The 26,390-nt window shown below is 40.0% G+C and overlaps 1 protein-coding gene across 1 annotated transcript in view; it reads left to right on the top strand.

Annotated features, from left to right (window-relative positions):
* LOC147732860 (transient receptor potential cation channel subfamily V member 6-like) overlaps nt 1-26,390 on the top strand; it is a 232,520-nt gene that overhangs the window by 101,951 nt on the left and 104,179 nt on the right. Inside the window, exons 8-11 of the mRNA XM_086954916.1 lie at nt 3,304-3,519; nt 16,118-16,204; nt 16,300-16,376; nt 23,041-23,206. Coding sequence (XP_086811042.1) covers nt 3,304-3,519; nt 16,118-16,204; nt 16,300-16,376; nt 23,041-23,206 — 546 coding nt within the window. The remainder of the gene's footprint in view (nt 1-3,303; nt 3,520-16,117; nt 16,205-16,299; nt 16,377-23,040; nt 23,207-26,390) is intronic.

Raw genomic sequence — 26,390 nt, 5'->3', positions numbered from 1 at the left:
ACTGACGTATCTGTAACTCCTTGCGACATGATGCGTCATACTGCAAATATGACGGATCTAGCATGTCGCAAGGAGAGCGCCATGAGAAGTGACGAATCACTGTTTTCACGCAGCGATGCGTCACTTTTCATAAATGAGGCCCATAGTTTCCTAAGCATAGCACACATAGGGATATATGTAGCAAATGCATATTGTTTTAGCTAATTGAATATGGAGGCTGTGTGAGAAAGCTTAAGGAGGAGCCTTGCAGCTGCTTTCTGCATTAACTGAAGAGGATAAGTAGCAGCAGCTGGAAGGCCCAAATAAAGAGTACAATGAAGTCTAATGTCGACTTTGGACAGAATTGCATTAAAGTGAAAGTGCTGTGGGATAAGAGGGAACACTTTTTTTAAAGTTTTGAAGTGAAAAAAGCAAGTAGCAGTCAAAGGAAGTGGGCATATCTGCAAATAAGACTTGCAAGTTTTTTACTGGTGCAGAAATTGGTGTACAACTGTCCAAAGACTTTGGCCAGCAGGCAGATGACCAGAACCTAGTAAGGGTCCCTATTATCTACTTTATCTCCATTGAAATTAAGACAAATGTTCATAACACTTTATTTTGCCTTTTTTTTAAATTCATAAAACTGTTGCGTACATAAATAATTAGGCACAATCTACCACATAAAAACAATACACAATTCTGAAAAATACAATGTTAGAAATTGCTAAAAACATAGATGCCTATTGAAAAACTGACATCATAGACCCATATAGCTTTTAGGACGAGCCCTTGTCCCTCCCTGGCAGTTTGCTTGATCAAATTTTCCAGGATAAAAACTTAGAGACAGCGAACATAAAATACTTTTTCAATTGTTGTTTATCAATGAAGCTACCTTTGACAAACACCAATGAAAATTCAGATGAACAAACTGAAAATTCTCTTCCAGTCTGAGGATTAGCTGGATTTTACCAGTGAGACACATAATGGACAACAAATATATAGGATAACATCTTTAAAATACAATAACCTTGATGGATAGGCCATCCCAGTAATGTTAAACTATAAAAGACAATGCTAAAGCCAGTGACTGATGGAGGCTGACACAAAGAGGGGGTTCATGCACAATTCCAATACATTTTAGAAAAACTGATAAATTAGTATTTTAGATAGTCAAGGCTGTCTGTAGCCAGACCTGAAAATAATCCAGCACCTTGTAATACCATTATTTGAAATGTAACAAAAATGAATTCTAATTTTGCAACTAGTAATTATTTTAATAAATGACAGATCTAATAGGTCAATTTCTAAAATTTTGCATTAAAGTGGGTTGTAATCCGATCCACCTAATAAATATTAATTAGATAGATCACAAATTGCGACTCACTCCAATCTCTGGATGTCACAGATATGGTGATCTGCTCACCCTAGAAAGCACAATAATGTAAACTTAAAAAAAAAATGCAGACATTCTCCTTAAAGGAAATGGGGATGCATTTAAAAAAAAGTTTAGTTTTATTTGTGCAGTCTCTTTAAGAGTTGACAGGAACCACTGCCTACTCTCCAGAATTTTTTTTTTTAATATTCAAATGGGGAAGTAGCCCCCTTACCTTCTGTGAATGACTTACCACACCTACTCGGAAGTCAGTAATTTTTCAAGATTTTGCAACCATATCTTGGGCCTCATTTATGAGGCATTGCATGAGTTTTGTGCTTCCGATGCGTCACTTTTTGTGACGCATCGGTGGCGTAAAACATGCCTCCTGCTGCACACTATTTACAAAGTGACGCATCTAAGCAGATGTGTCATGTTGTAAACCCCTGTGCTACATTATACCTGCGTCAGGTATAATGTATGCAGGGGGGGCGTTCCCCTGCAAAAGCCTTGTAGAAGTGACGCAGTGAAATCTATGAGATTTCACTGCTTCACTTCTAGGACGCCATAGCGTCAAAATCTTATGCCCACTGCAGGCGTAAGACTGACGTAGGCCCTTTCACATGGGGCTTGCCCCATGTGAAAGGGCACATCGCTGGAGTTGCGTCACTTTTGTGACACACTCTAGCAATGCGTCACTTTTGCGACATACAGATATGTCAGAAATACTGACATATCTGTAACTTCTTGCAACATGATGCGCCATACAGTAAATATGATGCATCAGGTATGTCGCAAGGAGTGCGCACTGAGAAGTGACGCATCGCTGCATTAACGCAGCGATGCGTCATTTCTCATAAATGAGGCCCTTTGTTCGCAAACCATTGATACTTCAAATACCAATTTGAATGGGCTACCTTAACACAGCCATTTTCAAATACTGCATCATCATGGAGTTATAAACCCATTTCAGGAGAGAGTAAAATTTTACTAAGTCCAAAAATTGTTTGAATACTTCGTAAAAAGAAACATTTTTTAGGATTGCAAAAGCGGTTAGGACTATTGGTGACCATTAAGATGTTTAGTACATCTGATCTGAACTGCCTGAAATAAGATTAGCCTTTTCATCTTCCTACTTTCGATGTTTTTCCCATCAGATCTGCCAATATTTGCTCAGAAACTAGCTGGCATGTGAGAGTAAGGGTATCACCTGAAACCCATTTACAATTGGGGATGGGACCACAAAGGAAGGGATCGCAAAGCTGTCATCTGGCCAAGTGAGATTTGCGTCCAGTGGTCTGATTGATCTCCTAATTGAAATAGGAGCACAAGGGGGAAGACAGAGTGATTAGGAATTTTTACCACCAGCTCAACCATTGGGGATTTCCTTTGTAAAGCATCTCTATCCTGGACAAAAGAGCTGGGTGGTACATTGTATAATTCAAGAGAACAGAGGTAAATTAAACATCATGCGAACTCACTTCTGATGGTAACGCGCAGAAATATTTGTGTAATGAAGCTCACCTTCCTTCTCTCTCTCCCTTCTCTCTCTCTCTTCCTCTCTCCCTCCTTCGTGCTTTCCTCCCCTCTCTCCTTCATCCTCTTTCTATTATTCTCTCTACCTTAGGATGATTTTGAAAAAAAGACCTGTCTGTGATAATGTTTCTCCAATTTTGACATCCTCCCAAGATTCCCATATATTCTACTTCCCTTGGTGTACTACTAGATGCGATAACATAAAAAAAACATTAATAGCAGAAATAATTCTACCCTCACATATGTCCATGCATGCACAAAGATTCACATAGACATACATATTCCCACAGAAACAAATGACTGTTTCTGCTGTTCCTATGTTGTAATCATTGTGATCCTCCTCCTTGTTGACCATTGACAACATTATGAACTCCACCCATTTTTGTCCTCTGTTGACTCTTCCCTACTTTTTATAGGCTCGTCAGATTCTAGACCTGACACCAATAAAGGAGTTGGTGAGTCTGAAATGGCAACATTATGGACGCCCATATTTCTCGGTCTTGGCAGTGCTCTATGTGCTCTACATGATTTGCGTGACTGCGTCCTCTGCATACCGACCTCTGAAAAGAATACCGAATGTCACCGACAGTGACACCACAAACACACAAGTAGCTGTTGAGAAAAATCTGCAGGTGGGTTCCAAAGAAATCATTAAAGAGTGGGAGACTGCAAAGTAAGATAGAGATCTAAGACCCGTGAATATAATTGAAAATTTGAAGAGAAGAGAGCCAAAAATTGATTAAAGAGACAAGTTAGAATGGAAGAGCAATACAAAATGTTAATAAAGAGTAATCAAGGGCTTGTCCTGAGCAACAACGATGAATGTAACAAAGTGTCAGAAATGGGAGTTAGAAAGATGAAATGGTGGGTGGGTACAGAGAAGAAAGGAACAAGAGACACATTTGACATTGGTGATATGTGAAGAAGCTGAGTGATGTAAGAGGGATTGAGCGAGTACGTGGAGGGTATCATTTAAATAGTGTATACCATAAAACAACTACACTTGTAGAATGCTGCATAGAGGAGGGTGAGAGGGAATGGAGTAACACATGAAATCTCTTGATCTTTTTCAAAACAAATCTGTGATAGAGACATGAAAAGCATCACACAATAATCTTAAAGTGATGGTTGGGGAAATTAAAAGGGGTAAGACTTGCTAAAAGGCAACGTGTCATGTAGATACCAGGACATTATTACATAATAGGGAAACAAGGAAATTCAATTTGAATTGGTATTTGAAGCAGAAATTTGAGGAAAGGGTGAGATAGCGCCTGCATTCATTGCAGGTATTATTGATTACTCTGAATAAGGTCCGCATATTAAAGTCCTAACTAGGTGAGGGTGAGTCCAGGCCTACGGGACAGGTAAATCAATTGTTTGCCATACTGTGCATTAAAGCTTTTATTTGGTGAAGCATTCCAGGGCCTCAGTCATTAATCATTCAAATACCAATCCAAAAAAGGATACAGCGAGCTATAAAATGGGTGTTTTGAGAGGTGGGTTTGAGGACTGTAGTGAGAGGGATTCTGTTTCAGAATAATGAAGGTTACCAGTTAGTAATCTGGCCAATAACTACATACTTGCTGGCCTTTGTACCAGCCCTAACCACATGATGATATGCCAAGCCAACAGAGCATACTTTGACCATTCAAATAATTTGACTACACAACAGGCAATGCAACACCCAACATGTAATTCCATAACCTAAAGCAATACCAATCAGGTAGAAATGGAGTAGAGGACAGGTCACCCTCTGAGAAGTCCCATGCTTGTCATCCAAGCTATAATTTTGATTAAAAGTGTGAGGGGTAGCCCAGGTGTTTTTCTACAAACTGTGTACATATGAATTCCTCATGTTGTGGCCTATGAAACCACCATACCACTTGCAGACCTACCCCACCCAAGGGAACAGGCAGCCGTGCAAGTCCATAAGCATACGTATAGGCTATTAGCCCCACCGAATATATTGGAAGGTTTTAGTCCTTTATTTTCTGCCCCAAAGGTAGCTGATAACTGCTGGGCAGGATGATTCAATATGGGACAAGTAGATTAACAATGCCTGATATCTATTGAGTGCCAAATGATCTCCTTTGGGGAAGTCGCATTCTGAATGGAAACAGAAAGAACAATTACCTGCTCTAAATCAAAACCTGAGAATACGTAAGACTGAAATGCTAGGGCAGGGTGTAAAATTAATATATCAGCAAAAATCGTGATCTATGGTTCGTCAATCACCAACACTACTAATTCCCTCATATATTGATCCAACATAATTACCAATAAAAAAACACTTTGGTGCCAAAACAAGAGAAAATCATTGACTAGAATGGTTGGAAGTATCCCCTTGTACCCTCGCAAAAGCATGTCTGCATAGTAGAATGAACTATTGATTCCAATGGTGAAAGCTTTGAATAAGCTTACCTGCCAGTATTTCTACCTCCGCTATAGGCAGATCATGTGCCCTGACAGTCCTCATGGCTGTCCATTGCACTGTAGGAGATGGTAGTAAAAACCCTTTAAAAAAAACCCTAACATTATAATAATTATAGAGCCTGAAAAGGCTAACCGGCATCCCTTCTATTGCCCAAAATGCAACAGACAGGAGTACAGCTGCTTGCAAACAACTGTCCCCAGTTTCAGACTATGGGATAATTGCAGAAGAACTGGAGTAACGTGGACAGTCTTCACAGTAGATGTATCATTGGTCCCCAGAACAAATATGGGCTGATTAAAAAACTTGGGCCTTCTCCTTCTGAATTTTCCTGAGCATCCTCAGAGGAGGAAAATGGGAAAGAAAGCATTTATTTATTTATTTAGTTATAGCATTTTATATAGTGCGAACTTAATCCCGAAGGGTATCAGAGCGCTTTACACTTGAGGGAATGAGGTAACATAGCAGTACGAGAGTCAAATAGGAAATATACAAAAGCAATACAATAGTTGTGCACATAAGAGACTCAAGATAGGCCTTGGCTAGGGGTATACTGTGCTATGCATTGAAACATAGCGACAAAGGGGAGCCAATACAATAGTAAAGTACCAAAATGACGTCCTCTCTTGTAGTGTGACCAATGCGCTAATAGCTGACATTCGCTCCTCTTACGAAGGTAAGATATTGTTCATGAGAAATCCTTTTGCTTCCAATTTGAATGCAACCTTGTAGGAGATTCCCCGGATTTCCGGTGGAAGAGAGTTCCAGATTTTTGGAGCAGAACCAGAGAAGGCTCATTGACATGTTCTCTTTTTGCGGAATATCTGGGGTTTCAGGAGGAAGGAGTTATCACTCCTCGACGGTCTACCCCCTCCGGTTAGTATTTACTTTTGCACCAGGTAATTGGGGATTTTGAAGGGGAGGGCCTTGTGCGATAAGCATGCAATCTTTAGTTGAATTCTAGCTTCGTAGGACAGCCAGTTTAGAGATTTTAGGAACAGGGAGATGTGGGCATTTTGCTTGGTGCCCATAATCAGTCTGGCCGCAGAGTTCAATGATGCCTTTAGAGGAGCCAAAGTGTATTTGGGGAGGCCGCATAGTGTAGCACTGCCATAGTCAAGCCTCGGTAGAACAAGCGCTTGGACCACCTGCTTGAATTCAGCTTGAGGTAGGAAAGGTTTGAGATTCCTGAGTGTTCTCAGAAGGTGGTTAGCTCCCTTGCTTATGTTACTGATATGGGTCTTCATAATCAGATGTTTGTCCAGTGTGATTCTTAGAGATTTAGCTTAGTCAATAATGTGTGGGGAGCAGTTGAAGGCTGTGAGTTGGTTCATCCAGAGGTCAATATTAGGAGTGTGTTTCTGTGGAGAGATTAGGAGGAATTCTGTTTTGGACGTGTTTAGCAGGAGGTGGTTCTTAGTTAGCCAATTTTGGGTAGTCAGTAAGGTGGAGTTGAGTGAGGTGATGTTGTCCCGGGAGGAGATTTTCAGGTACAGTTGGGTGTCATCCGCATATATATGGAAGTGAATGTCCATGTATTTTAGTACATTAGCTAGTGGTTCCAGAAACAAATTGAATAGAATGGGAGATAAGGAGGATCCTTGGGGAACCCCCATGGTGACAGGGGATGGCTGGGAGAGAGAAAATGGTTCGCCTTAACTCTTTGTGATCTATGCTGGAGGAAGGACGAGAACCACTTCAGCACCTGTCCAGAGAGGCCCATCCTTTGCTCCAAAATATCTAGGAGGTTGTCGTGATTGACAGTGTCAAAAGCTGAGGGGAGGTCGAGTAGGATAAGGAGGCACGATTCATTTCTGTCAAGCATACTTAGGATGTCGTCCATGACGTGAGTGAGAGCCGATTCAGTGCCCGTTTGGTGTTGGTCCAGGAGATATAAATTTTCAATGTGCGCACATAATTGGGACTGGACGCATTTTTCCAAGAGTTTGGCTAGAATGGGGATGCTGGAGATGGGGCGGAAGTTGTTAAGATCCGTACTGTCTGCTGTAGTTTTTTTTAGAATAGGTGTTACCTGGGCCTCTTTTAGGTAGTCTGGTATCGTACCCTGAGAGAGAGAAGCTCTGACGATCTTTGTCCAGAAGGGAGAGATAGAGGGCCAGATGTAGGTAGGCGTTTACCGGGTGGTAACGGCCGAATTCGGCCGTTACCGACCGGTAAGAGCAATTTGACATGTAGGTCCCTGTACTTTACAGACTCGGTAAATTTACCGATAGGTAAATTTACCGAGTATGTAAAATACCGAGTCGGTATCATTACGGATTCCGGTAAATTGGTATGTAGGTGGGACTCTTCTGAGTCCCACAAGCAGTACAAAATCGGTATTTTACCATCAAATACAAAGTCAAAGTCAAAGTCAAAGTCAAAAAGTTTTATTTGCTTTGGTACTCAGCTGAGGACCACAAATTTAAAACAGTTTACAAAATATATCATATTCAATACAATTTTAAAAAGGATTTTAAAAATTTATAGAAATTATAGCAAACCCATTCGTCAGTCGGTCGTTTACATAATGCTAGTAAATTATTAACTGTTGTAATATTGCATTTCTGGTATATCGGCTTAAGATATCTTGTGCGTGCTTTAACTACGGTTGCATGAGGACAAACAAATAAAATATGCACAATATCTTGATCACCGCCAAAACAGAGTTTACAGATGGGGGAATCTCCCGGAGACCATTTAGATGTAACAGTGGAGACTGGGAGAATGCCTAGGCGCAACATAGTTATGGACCTTCTTGCTCCATGTGAAAGGGAGAGCCCCAGGTATGGCCGTAATTGCTTATATTCCAACGACTCTATGTAAGTTTTGTATGTGGATAACTTACTACAGTGCATGAGGTCAAGATCATAACTTAGTCTTGGAATAGAGCATTTCAAGAAGAGCTTTAATTGGGGTTTTGTCCATGATGACAGAATATTTTCAGTCAGGTTCGCTATTTTAAATGCTTCAGACATGTTTTTAGAGAAGATCAGTTGCCGAGAATCTGTTTTAAATATCTCAGTCTTTAACAAAAATCTTAGCGTTCCTTCCTTAGCGTGCAGAATATTGTATGCCCATCGAATAACGTTTGCCATAGCTGTTGCATATGAGCTTGTCAAAGAAAATTCCAACCTCAGAGCCTGTACAGATGTAGATGTAGAAACCTTTAATAGTCTTTTCAAGATCTTTCCTTCAGTAATGTCCATAAAGGACCATTGTTTTGTAGGTAAATGTTCAGTTGCATAAGACAGGACCGAGGGTATTTTTACTTTATACACCTTGAGTAGTGAGGAGAAGTGCCTACTTCCTGTGGCAGTATACATTCTAGAGAGTGCCCCGGCGTGGATTTCAGATTTTTTCTTTAAATTGTTTATGTGTTTAAGATTTTGTAAGTTCTTAGTGAAGATCCTGCCAAGGTAAGTGTACTCATCTACTTCCTCTACTCTTTTCCCGTCGAGGTTCCAGTGGTATTTAGCGCTTTTTTTCCGGCCAGAAAACGCCACTACTTTTGTTTTTGTTAGGTTAGGGATTAAAAAATGATCCTTCGAATAGATATTTAAAGAATCCAGTAAATTTTGGAGACCAAAAGGAGTGAGGTCTAACAGAACTATGTCGTCTGCATAGAGTAGCGCATGTATGCTCTGAAGGGCAATCTTTGGTGGCAGGCTTGAGCATTTTTGTAAATATGATGGTAGGTCGCTCAGATACAGTGAGAAAAGAATTGGTGCAAGAAGACATCCTTGTTTAAGACCATTCGACGTATTAATTGATTGCGTCAGACCTTTTTCACTTCCCATTTGTACCTGGGACCAGGTATTCGTATGTAATTGGATTATGATTTGCAACAAATTTTCAGAGATCCCCAGTCTTCTCAGTTTTTTCCACAGCGTTGGTCTATCCACGCGATCAAACGCTGTGGAATAATTTATAAAGGCAGCATACACTGGTTGTGATTTATTCCCAACGTATTTATCGAGGATAGTCTGAAGTACGGAGATGTTGTCTGTTACCGAATGATTAGGACGAAAGCCAGCCTGATACTTCGGTATTATTTCATTCGAGAAGCACCAGGCTTTTAATCTGTCCAGTACCTCTGCTGCAAATATTTTACCTGCCGCATCCATTAATGCGATCTGGCGATAATTACTAGCAACATTTCGATTCCCTTTTTTGTATATAGGGATTATTGTACTTCCTTGCCACGATTTAGGAATTCTCCTAGTACAAAAGATAAGGTTAAAAAGTGATGTTAACATCTGGCTCCATTCCTTAGGGTTAGACTGCAGAACTTTAATCGGTATCAGGTCAGGGCCTGACGCTGAAGTGGTCCTAGCATTTCTGATATGAATTTCAATGGAATGTGCTGTACTTTTTTCTATTAAGTTGCTTTCCAGATAAGTTTCAGCAACATTACTGTCGGTCTCAGTTGGGTTCGCTTTATAAAGATCAGTTAGATAGTCTTTCCACTCTTGGGGTGGTACTGGAATGGTAGATAGTTTCTTTTTACTTCCAGTTATTTTGGCTATCAAAGACCAGTATTTTCTTTGATTGTTCTGTTTCGCCGCCTCTTGAATGTCCACCCAATTTTTGTCTTGTTGCATTCTTTTTTTGCTTGTTTTCTCCCTTCTGAGTTGATTTTTTAGCTTGTTTATCTCTTGCTGTATAACAGGTGAGTAATCTAGAAATTGCCCTCGTATAAGTTTATTTAATTTCCTCCTGTGTATATTCTCATTAGAGTTATTATAAACTTTGTTTTTGCGTGGTTTCTCCCCATTAAGAAGAAGACATTTAAGGATTGTCATAATACATTCGAAGTTTGTTATTTGATCTTCAGAGTGTATTTTAGTTAGAATGTTATTTTGTAGAATCTTTCCATTTATGTAGTCTAGTGTCCCTGAGTTCCAAAAGATTCGTCTCTGCTTTTTATCTATTTCAATTTTTCCCTTAAGGTACATAATTGGGTTAGACGGAGCTGCTTTTAGTGACCAACCAGTGTTTAGGCATAAGAGCGCATGGTCGCTTTCTTCTGTAAACTTTACTTTCAGGCAATGGAATGTGTCCGATATCTCTATGCTACATATTAGGTAGTCGATGATAGAAGAGGATCCATTTCCCCGCCTTGTGTCAGATGCTGGTCTGTCGCCTTCTACGTTGCCATTCAGGATTAATCCGTTTATATTTGGGAGTGAAGCTAATAACATTTTCCCTCTTTTATCGGCAACTTTTCCTTTCGGGAATATTGGAATAGGTAAATCAATTAGCTCATCTTCATACATTTTTGCCCATTTGCCAATTTCAGTATTGGAAAGTTTCCCGTTCACATCACCCACAATTAAGTACGGAGTATTTGCTCGTTCTTCGATTATTTTAGATATTAGATCTATGGTTTCTATAAAAGATGCATCTTGTGAAGTGCCTGGAGGGTTGTACATATTGAAAAACAAGAAGGCTTTTTTTTGATCAGAAGTATTTGTTTTTGTTATGATCTTGATACATTGAAAGTTGTTAGATTTGGAATCGATTATTTCTTGAGACCATTGATGTTCTTCGCTTAAAAGAATAGCCAAGCCTCCCTTGGCGTGACCTCTGCTACTTGATGGTAAAATACCGTTTCTGGTGTGCATGCACATGTGTGCATGCACACCTATGCCATATGACAGGCAGACCTGCCCTTAGGGCAGGTATGCCTGCCACATGGCACCCGAGCCTCTTTTGGGGGTGCCAGAGGGTGTCAAAGTGACACCCCCTGCACCCTTGTGACAGTCGGTATTTTCCGATGTGGTAAATACCGACCGGTAAATGCCCAATCAATCCTATGGGCTTCAAAGCCCATAGGAATGAATGGCCATTAACTGGTCGGTATTTCCCGCATCGGAAAATACCGACTGTTTCCGATTCGGTAATTGCACATCTGCATTTACCTACATCTCGGTACTTTTATTTTCCGACCTCTGAAATACCGAGTCGGTATGACTCGGTATTTAAGAGGTCGGAAAATAAAATTTACCTACATCTGGCCCAGAATCTTTAATTGCTTTGAAGATGGTAGGTGGAAGAGGGTCACTGAAGTGATTAGATGGGTTGATACTCCGAAGGACCTTATTGATTTTGTTTTCATTTAGGATGGTAAAGGTGTCCCTGGAAGCGGTGTGCTTAATACCCCTGCTAAGTGTAGCGACCATGTCTGGTGTGACCTAGGGTGGTGCCGGGCCGCTGGATTTTAAAAGAGACCTCCTGGTTTCTAGATCAATGTTAATAAATTTTGTTTTCTCAGTAAAAAAGTCCGCCAAGTCAAAACAAGAGGGAGGACTGACCTCCGAGGCTGAACGGTTGGGAGCTATGAAAGTTTGTTGTTTGACCAGTTCAAACAGTTTCTTGGGTCGATTGGCAGCTTGATTAAGTTGTGATCGGAAATATTCCGCTTTGGCTGTCTTGATTTGTTTATTATAAGAGCTTCTAGCTGATCCAATGTTTTATAGATGGTCCGCTGAAGGAGTGGATCTCTGGGAGCACTCCAAGGCCCTCAGATTGAGGTTGCTATTGAACCATGGTTTAGATATTTTTTAGGGTACATTTTTTTGTTAGAGTCGAGCAATTTTGTCCATGATGCTGGAAATAGAAGAGTTATAGAAGTCTGTGAGTACATGTACTTCAACTAAGTCTCTTTGAGGAGAGAGACTTAGTAGGAGAGTAGGCAACCTGAAGGACAGGAATCCATTCCACAGGCTTTTGACATAGTACATGAGTTTAAAATTGAGGAATGTGACCATTTAGCATGGATGCAAATAGATTTTACCAAACACAAGGACATTATGGACGGAGCGCAGAAACATTTCAGACACCCCCCCCCCATTCCCATTCAGAGATCTGGGTTGAATCCCTCATCGTTCTTTAGCTCACTTTGCCACCTCAGTTCAGACCCAGCTATATACAAATCAGTCTTGACCCTGTGCCTCATGGGAACAGTCTAGCCTGAACTGCCAAGCCAGGTCTTCCCTGAACCAGAAACAAGCATCCTGTGACCGGTTTCAGGGTAACACCCCTCAACAGCCAGGCCAGCTTGTAACAGTGGCATAGTGAGCAAGGGACCCACGTCTGGGCATACCCTGCCAACTTAGGGTGAACAGAGCAAACACAAGGAGCGGTAGACGGAGCTCTGAAACTTTTCAGATTCTCATCCCCAGTAACAGATCTGGGTTGAATCCATTATCAGTCTCAAGCTCACTTTGCCACCCCAGTTCAGATGGTGAAGAGAACGATTTTTAGGGCTGGTGCCCTAAAGTACTTGCCAACTCTGTGTCTGTTAATATCCAGCTGCACCAGTAACCATTTCAAATCTGCCCCTCTTGCAATTGTGAAAGCTCTATGATCACTTTTTTTGGTCTGGGAAGTGCAGCGAATGATCACCTCCCCACCCAACACACTTTTCTCAAATTCTAGGCAGGGGCACCTCACAGCCATCCTACTTCATGGCATGACTCAAGCTCTACACCTTCTGGAACACAAGACAGTGCCACAGGACTGGAGGCTATAGTAGCATTATGCCGCTATTGTGTGCTTCAAAAACATCAAATAAATAAACCTACATCTCCCACGGCCCAACTCACTTTTTACTTAATGAAGGAAAATACCTACCTCCAGTTGGAGACAGGAAAACACAGGCTGTTCGAATGGAAGGTGTGATTGTGATTGTGTGAATGTTGGAGGGAGGAGCAAGGGTTGAGAACATAAACAAAGGGCAAAGATTCCGGGATCCTTCAATAAGCAAAAGCATCCAGTAAGATAAACATGTATTTAATGCACAGCATAAAGGCAATTATTTGTCTGTCTCATGGATGAGAACTCACCTCACATGTTTAGCACTGGAAAAAAACTTGAGGCAATGAGGAGGTATTCAGATATGAACAAAGAATATGAAATTTACTCTGCGCACAGTAGTTGGAAATTCAAAATTTACATTTGGGCAGAACTGAATCAGAATGATTGTGTAGATGAGTTTGACTATGTAAAATAAAAGGTTATCATGAACTTAAAGAGCAATGTAATTAAAATAAATATCAATGTGAAGTAGTGTGTTTTTCTAGTTAAAGAGTGTGGATTATGTGAGACACTTTGAAATATGTATAGAAGGTAAATATATAATCTACTAAAAAATGTATTGTCATTTGACAGAACATCTTACTATTTTTTTAAATAAATTACATGCAAATCTGAGAATACTGATATGAACAATGGCTGTTGAACAATGATGTGTTTCAATATCTCAATCACTGGTTCCCTTCAGTGCGATTATATCTATAAATCCTTGGATAATTTACTTAGAACAACAATCATTTTTTTTCTCTGGGCAGGTCAGCAGATCATGATTAAAGATAATAGGTTTAAATTTGATGTGGCAACTGGGCTGTCCAATTGATGGTTGCGGAAACGCCTCATCAAACCAATGGAAGACAGTCTTTTTTAAGTTTCTTGCCTAAGGCTATGTCTTATCCCCCAGAGATGGCTCCTGCTGGCATGTGAGGAATCACTATGGAGGCAACCTTTTTACTAACAGTTACATTATGCCTCTATGGCATTGTGGAATTGAAGTCTCTAACATAGCTACTGGAAACAGAGGATAGATTGTCAGTACACAAATTTTACAAATGTCCCAGATTTGCTGGGAGTTTATTGAAAGCACGAAAGGAACCATGGTGGGCTTTCATTTCAAGACAACCACTTTGTTTACTTAGTTGTATTACACAGAACTAAAGCTATTGAAAATGGTAGAGGGCTGGCATTCATAAATTGGGTGCCACATCGTTGCCAATTCTGGGGGCCTCTTAACAGGCTAGCAGCTATGTATAAAGAAGATTTTTGGTCAACATGAATGGACACTTACAAAAATAAAATACCCAATGCTTCACGCAACTTAGCCTTGGATCGTATACCACTAAGTTAACTATCCCATCAAAGTAAAAGCAAATAAAAAGCGCTGGGAAATAGCCAATAAAGCATTGTGACTAGGACTTGTAAATGCTTTGAATCTGGACATGGGGTACTAATTCACCTGTTAGCCTTAAATGGAGTAGTGAAGAACAGTCAATTTAGGGTGATCCGGCGCTCCGAATGAAAAACTGTCTCACAAACACTATTATCACCTCAATACTCACCATTCACCTTTAAACACTTATACAGGCCCATAACTCCAATGAGACAATTTTTGAGCAACTGAATCAAGTGGTTTGATTTTAAATCTATTCACATAATTTTTACACTAATATTTACAACTGCAGTTTTATTTTTCATTGTCATATATTTGAAACAATTAATAACTAAATCAAACCACTAATGGTTGATGGATCAACTAAAGGAAACTAGACCATGAATAAACAAGACCAGCTTGTCGCTTCAAATCTAATTTTATTTACTTTATTTTCATAAAGAAAAAGCATTTTAACTTTTAGAAATCTTTATTTCATAAGCAAATAGGAAATTAGCGTTTTAATAAGGAAATGAAAATTAGAACTGACATTTCAAAGTAAGCTCAGAAACATGAAGACTTAGTAAACCGTTTTACTGAACCTATTTCCCTGTCTAAATCTCTCTGTACCTAGAAAAGAATAAATCATTAAATCTGCTGTCCTTACATGCGCCAAAGGTCCATCAGCATGTCTCACACCATTCAGCAATCAGGAAGCAAGAGTTTTTTCTCTGCTCATGGTGTCATAATTTATACCTTTCTCTCTAGCTAAACTTTCTACATTTTACATTCTTTCTTAGGAAACCAAGCTTCTCATTGGCTGTCCCATGTCAGTCCATGATAAAGTATATTAGGTCATTCGTCTTTTGACCGAAAATCCGGATTTTTATATAAGGCCCATTGTCTTTCAATTCCACATCCTCGATTTCCTCAAGAAGGATACTTTTACTCGAGCTCAGGACGCTTGCTTCCTAATCTTGGCAAACATATCAAATTAATGTCCTTGGCTGGCCTCCGTGAACACACTCATCTCAGCAAAGAACTTACTTCGGAAACCATTATTAAACAAACACAAGACATCAATTAATTAAAGAATTGAGACCCATTCTGTTACCCTCCCCTTTGCTTATTAACCCTGTTAATTATGTTACCTAGCTTAGCACACAGAGCAGCATCATATTTACCAGTCCTTTTCGAATGTCAGGAACTCTTAGAGCTTTTATCACCAAAGACATAATATAAGCACATATAATAAGCACATGCTATTAATTTAAACTGCTGCATTTAATATTGACAAAGACAATAGACAAAGTTAGTTTATTAATTTTTCTTTGCGTTTGCAACAAAAAAGCACATTAATCCCGCGTGTGTTTTCATGTATGCACCTTTAAACTAAGTTGATCAATAATTTCACCACAAGCTCGTTAGACAAATTACTTTTATTAGGAGGGATTAACTTCGCAAGTTTGAACAACATTTTGTTCTTTACCTTGCTCCATCAAGGGGAACTTTCAACACAAACCCAACTGTAGTCAAGACCATTACCTACCCTTTGCGATGGCATGTGGTTCCATCATTTGGGACATGCCATGAAACCAAAACTCTGCATCACTCTCATTTTAACAGGAGTGGAACGGTCTGACCTGCAAGTACAGTGCCTAAAACACAGGGATGTGGCCACTGTAGAAAATACCTTATTATATTGATAAATAAATGAAAGATATTTATTTGCAGAGATTGGGACAGGAGCGGTGGAGTGGACTGATTCTCTATTCACAGGGTACGTTTTTTTGTTTCTAGATTCTTAGTTTGCTCTTTATTTGTTTTTTGGCAGGAAGCTTATGTAACGATTGGCGATGACATTCGTTTAGCAGGAGAGCTGACTAGTGTCGCTGGTGCTGTTGCTATATTGCTGCTGGAGGTAACGAACAATGTTTGGGATCAAATGAAATTGTTACAATATCAACATCCACTGTTCCTGATTGAATCCTGCTAATAACAAATGTGTTCTGTTAGATTCCAGATATCCTACGAGTTGGAGCTGCCAAGCACTTTGGAAACACGGTACTGGGCGGTCCTTTTCACGTTATTATGTAAGTTCTCATTTTTGTATTCTAAAATTTCTTTCTTTTACTAAGACCATTTAAGAGCCACCTATTTTATTTCATGAGATGAAAACGGTTGTTCAAATTAGTTTATTGAACCATATGAAGTCATAGCCTGTAAAGTTTTCAGGATATCCACAATGAATATGGAATGTGAACAATGCGCATATAATAAATCTCAAATTTGATTGTTTGTATTTTTTTAGTTATTATAAAAATCTAAGGCATCAGTGAGTTTGTATTTCATGTGGAAGCTAAGTTGATTAGGAGACAAACGGAATAGGAAGGTGTTAAGAAGTACTCTGTATGCAGTCACAAGTTCAAGTCTTCGTTTAATCCACCAGCATGTACAGCAAAGCCTTGTTAGCTCCTCTGACTCCAACAGCCATTCTCCAACTCCCCACCATTCTATCTCCTGTAACCATGGCAGCTCAATACATCACATAGAAAATCTGAATGTCAGGGTTCTACAAGCAGTGACCAAGTTAAAACACATCTCCCTTTTTAACATATGAAAAGAATTGGCAGTTGATAAAATCTGAACTAGATGTATACCTTATGTACAGTACAAGATCGCAAGGTACTTGTTTCAGTTGCATAATACAAACAACTTTTTCACTGATGCAAAGAAGAAACTGATGAGAAAAATGTAAGAAAACAAAAACAAGAGTAAGAGTATGAGTATAAGAATGAGATCAATTGAAGTGAAAATAAGTACACAGTATCCACAGACCATAATCGCCCAGTGCAAATCAATGACACAAAAGAGTTGCATCTGCACAATCATGCAAAAATGCTGATAGTAACATTAAATATAGTCATCCAGATGCTTTCTCTTGTTCAGGGGGTGACTAAGGCGAATGCCATCTTGAAATGGTCCACCGCCAACCTCCACTCTCCCCTCATTGTCACCATCAACATTGTCTTCTCTATTGCCACTATTGCAACCCTCGTCAGATGTACCTCGGCTCCATTCCTCGCTAAACGAGACATACTCCACACACTGCCATCATCTAAGAGAACCACATTTTTCTTCACTTGGATTATGTGTCTCGGACCCAGGAATTTAGATTTTCCTTTTGGGGAAGGTTGATGTATACAAACGCTCCTGAAAAACAGTTTTCTCCTCATAAGCCATTCACTTCAGTAATTGACTATACAGGGCTGGTGTAACAGAATGCTTTGAGCATCTACTGCTGGCCTGATGCCCAGCAAAGAGAGGAGACATCCAAACAACAGGCACATGTGTGACCGCTCTGGGTCCCACAGCGGAGCTCTCTGATCATCTGCACCTCCACAGAACAGCGTGGCACTCGCCCAGTGCATGCAATGGCAGCCTGCACAAACAAATCTACGATAACGTGTAGTCGAAGGCGCGCTTGATGTCACTCGACTTCTTTAGAGGGCGCAGCCATATGGAGGGGGGCTCAGGCAACGCACGTTTAAATTCTTGCTGAGGTAAACTGTGGCCTCACCAGCTCTACATACGGGCTGCAGCCACATTCCGGATCCTCACTTGTAAAGCACTGCCAATTGCATCTCAAATGTTGTGAATACGATGTAACTAAGAACAAGGATATTCTCACAACACCACGATAAATGAGATGCCAATATGGGTTCAGTCTATAAAATGTTGAGGGGTGCTGGTGGATATCCTGCCCCTCACAGGAACTCTTTGCCAGTGTTAAAAAGCTCTCTGGACACAGTCATAAGTTCAATTCTTATTTTCATCCAACAACATGTACAGCTCAGTCTTGCTTCTCCTCTCACCCTAACAGCCAGTCTCCAACTCCCCACCGTTCTATCTCCTGTAACCATGGCTGCTGCAGACATAAAATAGAACATCTGAGTGTCATGGTTCCACCAGCAGTGACCAAGTTACAACAGAAGGCCTCATCAGAACATTGAGGAAACTTCATTGTCCATACTTGCCCTTCTTTGAAATGTACTTCATCATGGGGCATGAATTTCTCTGCGTCTGTAGACAGTTGGTATTCAAGACAGTTTTTAGTCAAGAGTGGAGGAGTTAGGACAGGGTCCTCGGCCATTAATATTATAATTATCTGTTGTCTTGAGCTGCTAAAGAGTGGGCTTGTCTATTGTATATACAGTGACAGCTTTAAGACAACATGACTGCTGCCATTGGTCAGTGGGGTGCCCCTGGCATGACAGGCTGAACAATCATAAGGGCATCGTGCAGAGTTCTTTTTGGGTCTGGAATGTTTCGGTGGATAATTTCAACTGTATGATAACTCTGGTGAATAATGCACTTGATGGAGAGATCGGTGATTCATTACAAGTTTGACTAATAAAATAGTACCTTAGAGGGTTAATGTTCCAGCTGCAAATCGCAACATGTGGCATACAGATCACCAATTAATATTTTATGCAGATAGCTCAGTGGGTTATAGCTTTTGTCACATAGATACGTTGGTGTCTTGGAATTCATAAGTAACAATCATAAAACTTTTGCACCGGGTTTGCTTCATTTTTGTAATGCAAACCTGCAGCAAGTTGTTGTTTTGAACTTACATTCCAGGGCAAAGCTTGATTTGCATTTGACAGTAGCCTTAAAGTAAAACAAAGTAGCACTCTGCTCTACTTTACATAAAGGAGGTATACCAATGGTGGTACTTAGTCCCATGGATTTTAATGCTAATTCCTATCTACTAACGTAAGTAAAGAGGATTGACATGAAAAAATCATGCATCCTTGAGGCAGGTGTAAAGTTGAAGAAAAGATGTATTCTCTCCAAACTTTTCCATCTTTGCATATGTGCTGCATCGTACAGCACCAATGCAAATGAGTAAAGTGTTAAAATTGTCAAAGCATAGAGTTTTGTGCTGGATGGGTAACCTTCCAGTATAAAACCCAAGTGTGACATCACACAAACATCCTTGCACTCTAGTGCAGGTGTGTTGCATTGGCACAAGGCTGCCTAAAGTAAGCCAGCACTATAGGAGATAGCAACTGCACCATATCTTAGTTGAGATGGTGCAGTTATGCTCTCTCCATTTCATGCAACGCCATGACCACAGCAACGTTGGTTACTGCACATCCTAAACATGTAGTTAACCTGCACCTTCATTTCTCTAGATCAAGTATTCTTAGCATATAATGCGTGTCAGTTTGGATGACATTTGACGGCAACCTTTAGTCCTCAATATAATAAGTAACATTTCCTATACTTTCATTTACACACTTATATGACTCATTGTCTCTTTACAATATGTTTGTGATGTAAAAGTATACTAACAGTCTACATAGGGATAAATAGCATAAATGTGAGACAAGGGCTAAGGAGAGATATTGGGCACCATTGGAGGTTGGTAGTGAAGGAATTCCTGATGGTTAAGCCCACTGGGGAGCAGCAAAAAAAATTGTCCGACCAGGCACTGCCAATGCTAAAGTCAGCCCTGATCATATTGAAGTGCTGCGGCAGCAAATGAATGGTGTGGGGAGCAAAGAAACAATGGATTTAGGCCCAGTTCTCTATACTGGGGAGAATGGTTGACATTGTTCAGCATTCTGTCCATCAATTGTTCTTTTTCCACTGATGATATTGAAGGCAAATAATGTAAAAAACAGGTAAAGTCACAATCAAAATACTCCACACCATTTGGTAGGCTGCCTTGGAAAAAACTGATGGGGTAACATCACCCGTGCATGCCATGCACCCAGACGTTGCAAGCAGTACTACTATCTCTGACATGCTTATTTTTAATCCGTGCTAAACTTTGTAGTTAGCAGAAAATTTCCAAATGACCCAAAATCCCCTCCTCAACAAACTCCTCCAATAATTACTTGAGGAAATTTGTCCTGTGACTTAAAGGGAAACAAGTGTGGTTTTCCACTAAAATTGAAACCACAATGTTACTCTTCATCCTAACCTTGGAAACAAAGGATCAGCTAGCTATTCAAGCACTACCTTCAGGAAAGGCTGCTGGAGAAGACTGCCTGCCTATAGAACTATATAAAATTTGTGAGACAGAACTCATACCGCTTTTTCATTTGGTGATAGATTCTGTAGGTCAAACAGGAAGCGCTCCTATATCTTGGAGAACTGCAAAAATAATATTTTTTCTAAAAAAGGGCAAACCACCAAAGGACCGAGGGTCTTATAGGCCCATCTCATTGATAAATACTGATGCCAAGGTCTTTGCCAAAATCCTGGCTAATTGTCTCGCCCCTATTATGCCTGATTTAGTGAACTCCCAACAGCATGGGTTTGTAGTGGGGAGAGACACCACTACCCATATTAATACCGCAGTGACTGCATTTGATGTAGCCTCGACAACTCACACCCCACTCGGAATGGTTATGCTGGACGCGGAGAAAGCGTTCGACCGAGTGGGGTGGGAGTATTTGTGGGCGGCATTGAGCGCATTCGGTATACAGGGACAATATCTCAGATGGGTTCAATCCTTATATGAACTACCAATGGCAATAGTTAGTTATGCTGGAGTTAATTCAGCTAACTTTGCAATTAAAAGGGGGACAAGGCAGGGGTGTCCTTTATCAACACTGCTTTTCGCTCTAGCCCTGGAACCATTTTTAAATGCTTTGTCCGTCCAAGATTATATAATACCAATACAACATGGTGGCAAGAGTTTGAAAAAACCCGCTTTTGCTGACGATATAGCTATATTCACTAGCTAGTAAATTTGGAGAGATATCAGGCTATAAACTAAACGTTGGAAAAACCCAAGTAATCGCCAACTACAAACCTGCTCAACCGATAGTGGGACTCTGTACTAATGCTATCTATTTAGGAGTTAAGCTTGCAGCAGAAATAGAGAAAATCGTAGCATTGAACTATGACCCTTTACTTAAGGAAATAACTACATCTTTAAAAAACTGGCATAAGATTCCATTGAGCCTGGTAGGACGTATAAATTTAATAAAGATGAAGATTGTACCAAAATTGCTGTACCTATTTAGATCTATTCCTCTACAACTCAACAACATATATATAAAAAAAATAGAGAGCATATGTAGCAGTTATATCTGGAGCTATAAAAAAGCTAGTAGATCAATGGCTTGTTTGAAACTCTCAATTGAAAAAGGGGGTCTAAATTTCCCGGATTTTAAACTATATTTTTTTGCAACTTTTTTTCAACGCATACGTAGCCTAATAACCAATGATGCTTCCTTATTTTTCCATCAATTTATGTTGGGACAAGATAGTAATCAGTTTTTGTACCGTGTGCATGACCCTAATTATTTTAAGAGAGTCAAGTTTAAGACCGCGAGACATATTAAAAGAATCTGGGACCAAATAATGATTTTTTTGTAAGATACCTTTCTTTAACGCGGAGCTACAGATTTGGGGGAATACAGGGCTACCAGGCTTCTTTTCAGATGGCGCGGCAGCCTTGTGGCTGGATCATGGTATAAGCACTTTAGGTGATTTATATGGCTCGGATGGTTTTTTGAGCTTTAACGCATTAAAATTAATCTACAAAATTAGAGACACAATGTATTTTAAATACATTCAGATGAAAGATTATTTGGTTAATGAAATGAAAATTAAGAAAATAGAAAACTCAGATACCTTAAAATATCTTCACTCGAAACACACTAAATCACTTATTAGTAAGAGCTATGCCTACTTAAGTAGCCACAAGCAAGGAGACTGTGAAAACATGGCGGAAAAATGGACTATCCGACTAGGTGTGAACATCAATCCTAGCCAGATTGCAGCCTCGCTCAGACAAATAAACCTAGTGGTCCAATCCTCAAGCTTAAGGCTTCAATTATATAGAACGGTGACTCAAATATACTACACACCTCAAAGAATTGCTAGCTGGACCCCGGGAAATGGTCCCAGCGAGCGAACTAAATGTCCCAAATGCAATCTAAAAGCCGCCGGTATAGAACATATGCTCTATCAATGTCCAGAACTTACCGCATTTTGGAAAGGATTAACCGCGGCTTTAAACAGTAGACAAATTATATTTCCAACACTTTCGGCACATTTAGTATTGCTAGATATACAAGATACTAATAATAAGTATAAAGACTTGATTTCTATTGCTATTGCTTGTGCTAGGTTGGTTATTGCACGGACTTGGATCTCTAAGGAACCACCCAACATTATGGAGTGGTGGAATCTTATTAATGAAATACATATGATGGAACTTTCATTGGCCAAGCTAAGGGGTACTAAGGCATTGAAAGCGAGGCAAAACATTTGGGGTACTTTTATTTGATCTATATGTATCGGCAGCAACTAAACTAAAATGATTTACTTTTGGATGTACACTGTTATCCTCTGTATTTATGTAACCGTTAAATTTATGCTCGGATATTTTTGCCTCTGAAATTTGTATGCAATGTGATGTTGTTTTTTTTTTCCTGCAATAAAAATTTTATTAAAAAAAAAAAAGGAAACAAAGGATCAGGTGAAACATATCACTTGGGTAAGAACCTTTCTATGATGTAATGGTATTTCCCAAGGGTTGTTTTAGCACTAAATAATCTTAATATGTTTTTGGAGACTGTTTGCACCTCCGACCCACAGGTCAGAGAGGTTCTAAAGTACCTCCAGTTTGAGGGCAATTCTTGCCACATTCAAGATTTACTTCCAGCACACTTTTCAATATACTGCTACGGTCATTTTTTTCTTTCTGTTTTGATTGTATGATTGCAGAATCACCTTTGCCTGTATGGTTCTTGTAACACTGGTTATGCGCCTGACCAGCACCAAGGGAGAGGTTGTACCAATGTCCTTCGCTGTTGTCCTGGGCTGGTGCTATGTCATGTACTTCACACGTGGATTTCAGATGCTTGGCCCTTTCACCATCATGATCCAAAAGGTAAGGATAAACAATCTTTGCCTGTATAGCATGCATGTGCACTTCTTAATTTGAGCCGGTGGTTGCCAGTTGGGACCACCAGCATTTATTTTTCGGGACTTGCACCTATTTTTCCACATCATATATTTACTGAGTGCAAGAGATGGAAAAGCACACAGATAGGAAAGATGGAACAATAGAAACATGGCAAAACTTTCACAAAGGATGAAACCAGAAACCTACAAGAAAAAGGGGCAGTGAGTGTCTGGTAGTAGATTAAAGACTACTAGCCTTGGCATTTGGCATGCTGAGATTTAATTAATCCGGCTGCTGGCTTCTGAGCAAAACTTCAGGAATGGCAATCTTTCTTTCACAAATTAAGGATGGTTTATGTGCTACTTCTATGAGGAAGTGAAGGGCGTTCTGCTGTACAAGAGACAAGTTGGTGAAGCCCAAATGAATTCTCTGGTACAGTATTTTTTAATCTTTTAACTTCTATAGACCCCACTGAGTCTCTACAGGAAGCAGGGGACCCCCGTCTACGCAATCTCTTTGACCTGAACTTCAAAATACTAGAAAAAGTATAGAGCAAACCAATGCATAAAGTATGAACTATTCTAATTCACAAACAAAAAGTAAACATCAAAATTTTAATGGTAAGACTTGAAGCTTTTCAAAATGTCTACATTTCTAAAGGGTGAAACAATATGCTAGACTATAGCATATCTCATCTTTCTCTTAGTCTTTTTTGCTCCTTAACAATGCTCTGTTTTTATCGGTGCATAGTACTGCTTCAATGGAGGCCACCGATTATCCATACTTGATTCCATTTTCTGTAACTCTGCTGCTTCCACGAATCAAGCTAAGGGTCCCAACTTAATGTTTATCCTTCAGTTTAAAATTCCTTCACAGTTAGAGAGCATTTAAAATTTTAAGTTGTCCATTTAGATTTTGTTATGTATTTATAATTTATTATTCTGCTAATATTGTTTAATATTCAAAAATGTTTTAAACCTCCTAAGTAGGTGTCATCAACAGCCATAGGTACCGAAATTCAAGGTTAAGAACTACTATCCTCGTCAGAAGTTCTTGCTGATTGTCTAAAATGCTACTTTTACCAGAATAAATCTAGAAGGGGAGTAAATATACACTGAAGTGAACATATGTGAGAGACAAGTCATAGAAAGTAAGCAAAGGCAAAAGAGAAAACATACACTGAAAGGATGTTAAGAAATCAGACATAAATGGAGGAAAGTGCTTTGGAGTGGTAAAAATGGAGGAGAGAAAGAAAAATTTTAATATATCAGAGATATTATTGCAGAACATGAAAAGTAAACAGAAATGGGGAATATAGTGACCGGATTTCAAGATTGTGGAGTGAGGGACAATAAAGCTTTTTTCACATTTAAATCAGTTTTCCACCATTTGTTTCTCCACATTCATGAGATAGTTTTTATCTGCATCACACAAACTATCCCAGAACAATGTTAAGGGAGGGAAAACCTCTAACATTGAGACTAAAATCTTAAGTACGCTCATAGCTTTATTTAGATTTTATCCAAAGTAGCCCTCGGAGAGCCTCTTTAGGAGGTCTCCGTTACTTCCCAATGTAGTTCTGGCCTCCGTGTATCAGATACCAGGGGCATTGCTTCCTTAGGGGGGTTGGAGTTCCCTTGGATTGCAAGTGAGAGCATAAGGGTCCACTTAGAAGGAGAAATTACCCAGGAAATTAGTATGTCCGTTCCTCTTTCCCCCAGTAAATCCTAATTTTGGACTGGTAAATTCACTAGGGAACTCCATCTGCTTAAATCATGTGGAGTTTTTGGGTGTAACACCCTGAAAAAATAAAGCACTGCCGTGCTTCTAGTCAGTGCATAAATGCCTTCCTGCTTAAGTTCCCACCACTACACAATTTGTACCACAGGGCAGAAGAAGTATGTTTTGCGTTTGCTTAAACAGGAATTTTCTAGGAAACGACTATCTTTTGCATGGTTTCACCCTAAATGTTTGCCCTATGTGCTTTCTGATTTTAGAGCTCTGTGCACTTTGCCCCTGCAAGCCAGTAGTTCAGTGCCTACACTCCCCTTTTAAACATGGTTAAATTGGGTTATAATTATTGGCACATTTATCTTGCCTATAAGTCCCATATTATATGGCGTACAAAATGCACCTAGGGCTTGGAAGTTAAATTGCCACGTGTAGACTACAGCAGTCTGCAAACAATAGCCTACCCTGTTTAACCTGACTTGTGCAGTGTAAAACCTGCAGTGCAAACTGTCAAAATATCCTTTTTGACTGAGAAAAACATCCTTTAAAGAGAAAGCTATTTTCACTGTGACAAGACTCTGGTCGGCCCATAGACAATCACTGGGAAGAAGTAATAAATATGAATTCTGCCTATCTGATTAGAAACCAGCTAGAAAAATTATTCAACAAGTATTTTTAATGTTTATTAAAAGCTAAAGCCAATAGAAAAGTTGGAGTTTTAATAAATGTTAAGGAAAAGTAACTTATAGAAAGTCACCTTCTCTCTGAATGTAGCTCCTGGGGCCATATTGCACATAACACTGTTTGCCCCCACACACATTTCAAAAGGTGCGCACGACACAAAGAGTGCAAATGTGTTCCATTATGGTGTATGCGCTGCCCCCAGGTCAGCCGCAAACTCGAGCTGCCCTATAAATAGTGCTTCAAAACACAAAGTGCCAACTGTGGTTATCTGCTTATGCCGAACCAGGACAAAGTCACGTGTTCTGACCGACTGCACTGGAGTGTGGGCTGGATAAAAGGAGAAAGGTAGGCCCGCTGACCAAAGTACCTTATCTCGTGTTTGTGGGGCATTGCAAGACCCCTTGTCCAGGATGCGTCACGCAGCCGAGGTTACTTGGGGCTGTGATCTGGAGTTCTGTGACGAAGATGTGTCATGCACCAGATGTTCTGAAGAAGCTGCAGGGCTGCGATGCAGAGTTGTGCATCATAGTCGAGGATGCCGGTGAATAGGAGTTTGCAATACGAAGGCCTGCATTGAGGATGTGTCTCACAGCCACAGTTCCAAGGAAGCTGCAGACTAGAACATGAAGTCTTACATCAGAGACGCAGTGCCTGCATCAGTTCTGCGTCAGTTCTGCTCGCAGGACCACAACTGGCCTGACAGAGCACCTTCAGGTCCACTTCCAAGGGTCGAGGATTGGAGGGACACCACTTG

This window comes from Lissotriton vulgaris, chromosome 2_1, assembly GCF_964263255.1.
Source record: "Lissotriton vulgaris chromosome 2_1, aLisVul1.2, whole genome shotgun sequence".
NCBI lineage: Eukaryota > Metazoa > Chordata > Amphibia > Caudata > Salamandridae > Lissotriton > Lissotriton vulgaris.
The sequence above is the reverse complement of the archived record's forward strand: the minus strand, read 5'-3'. Positions and strand labels throughout refer to the sequence as shown.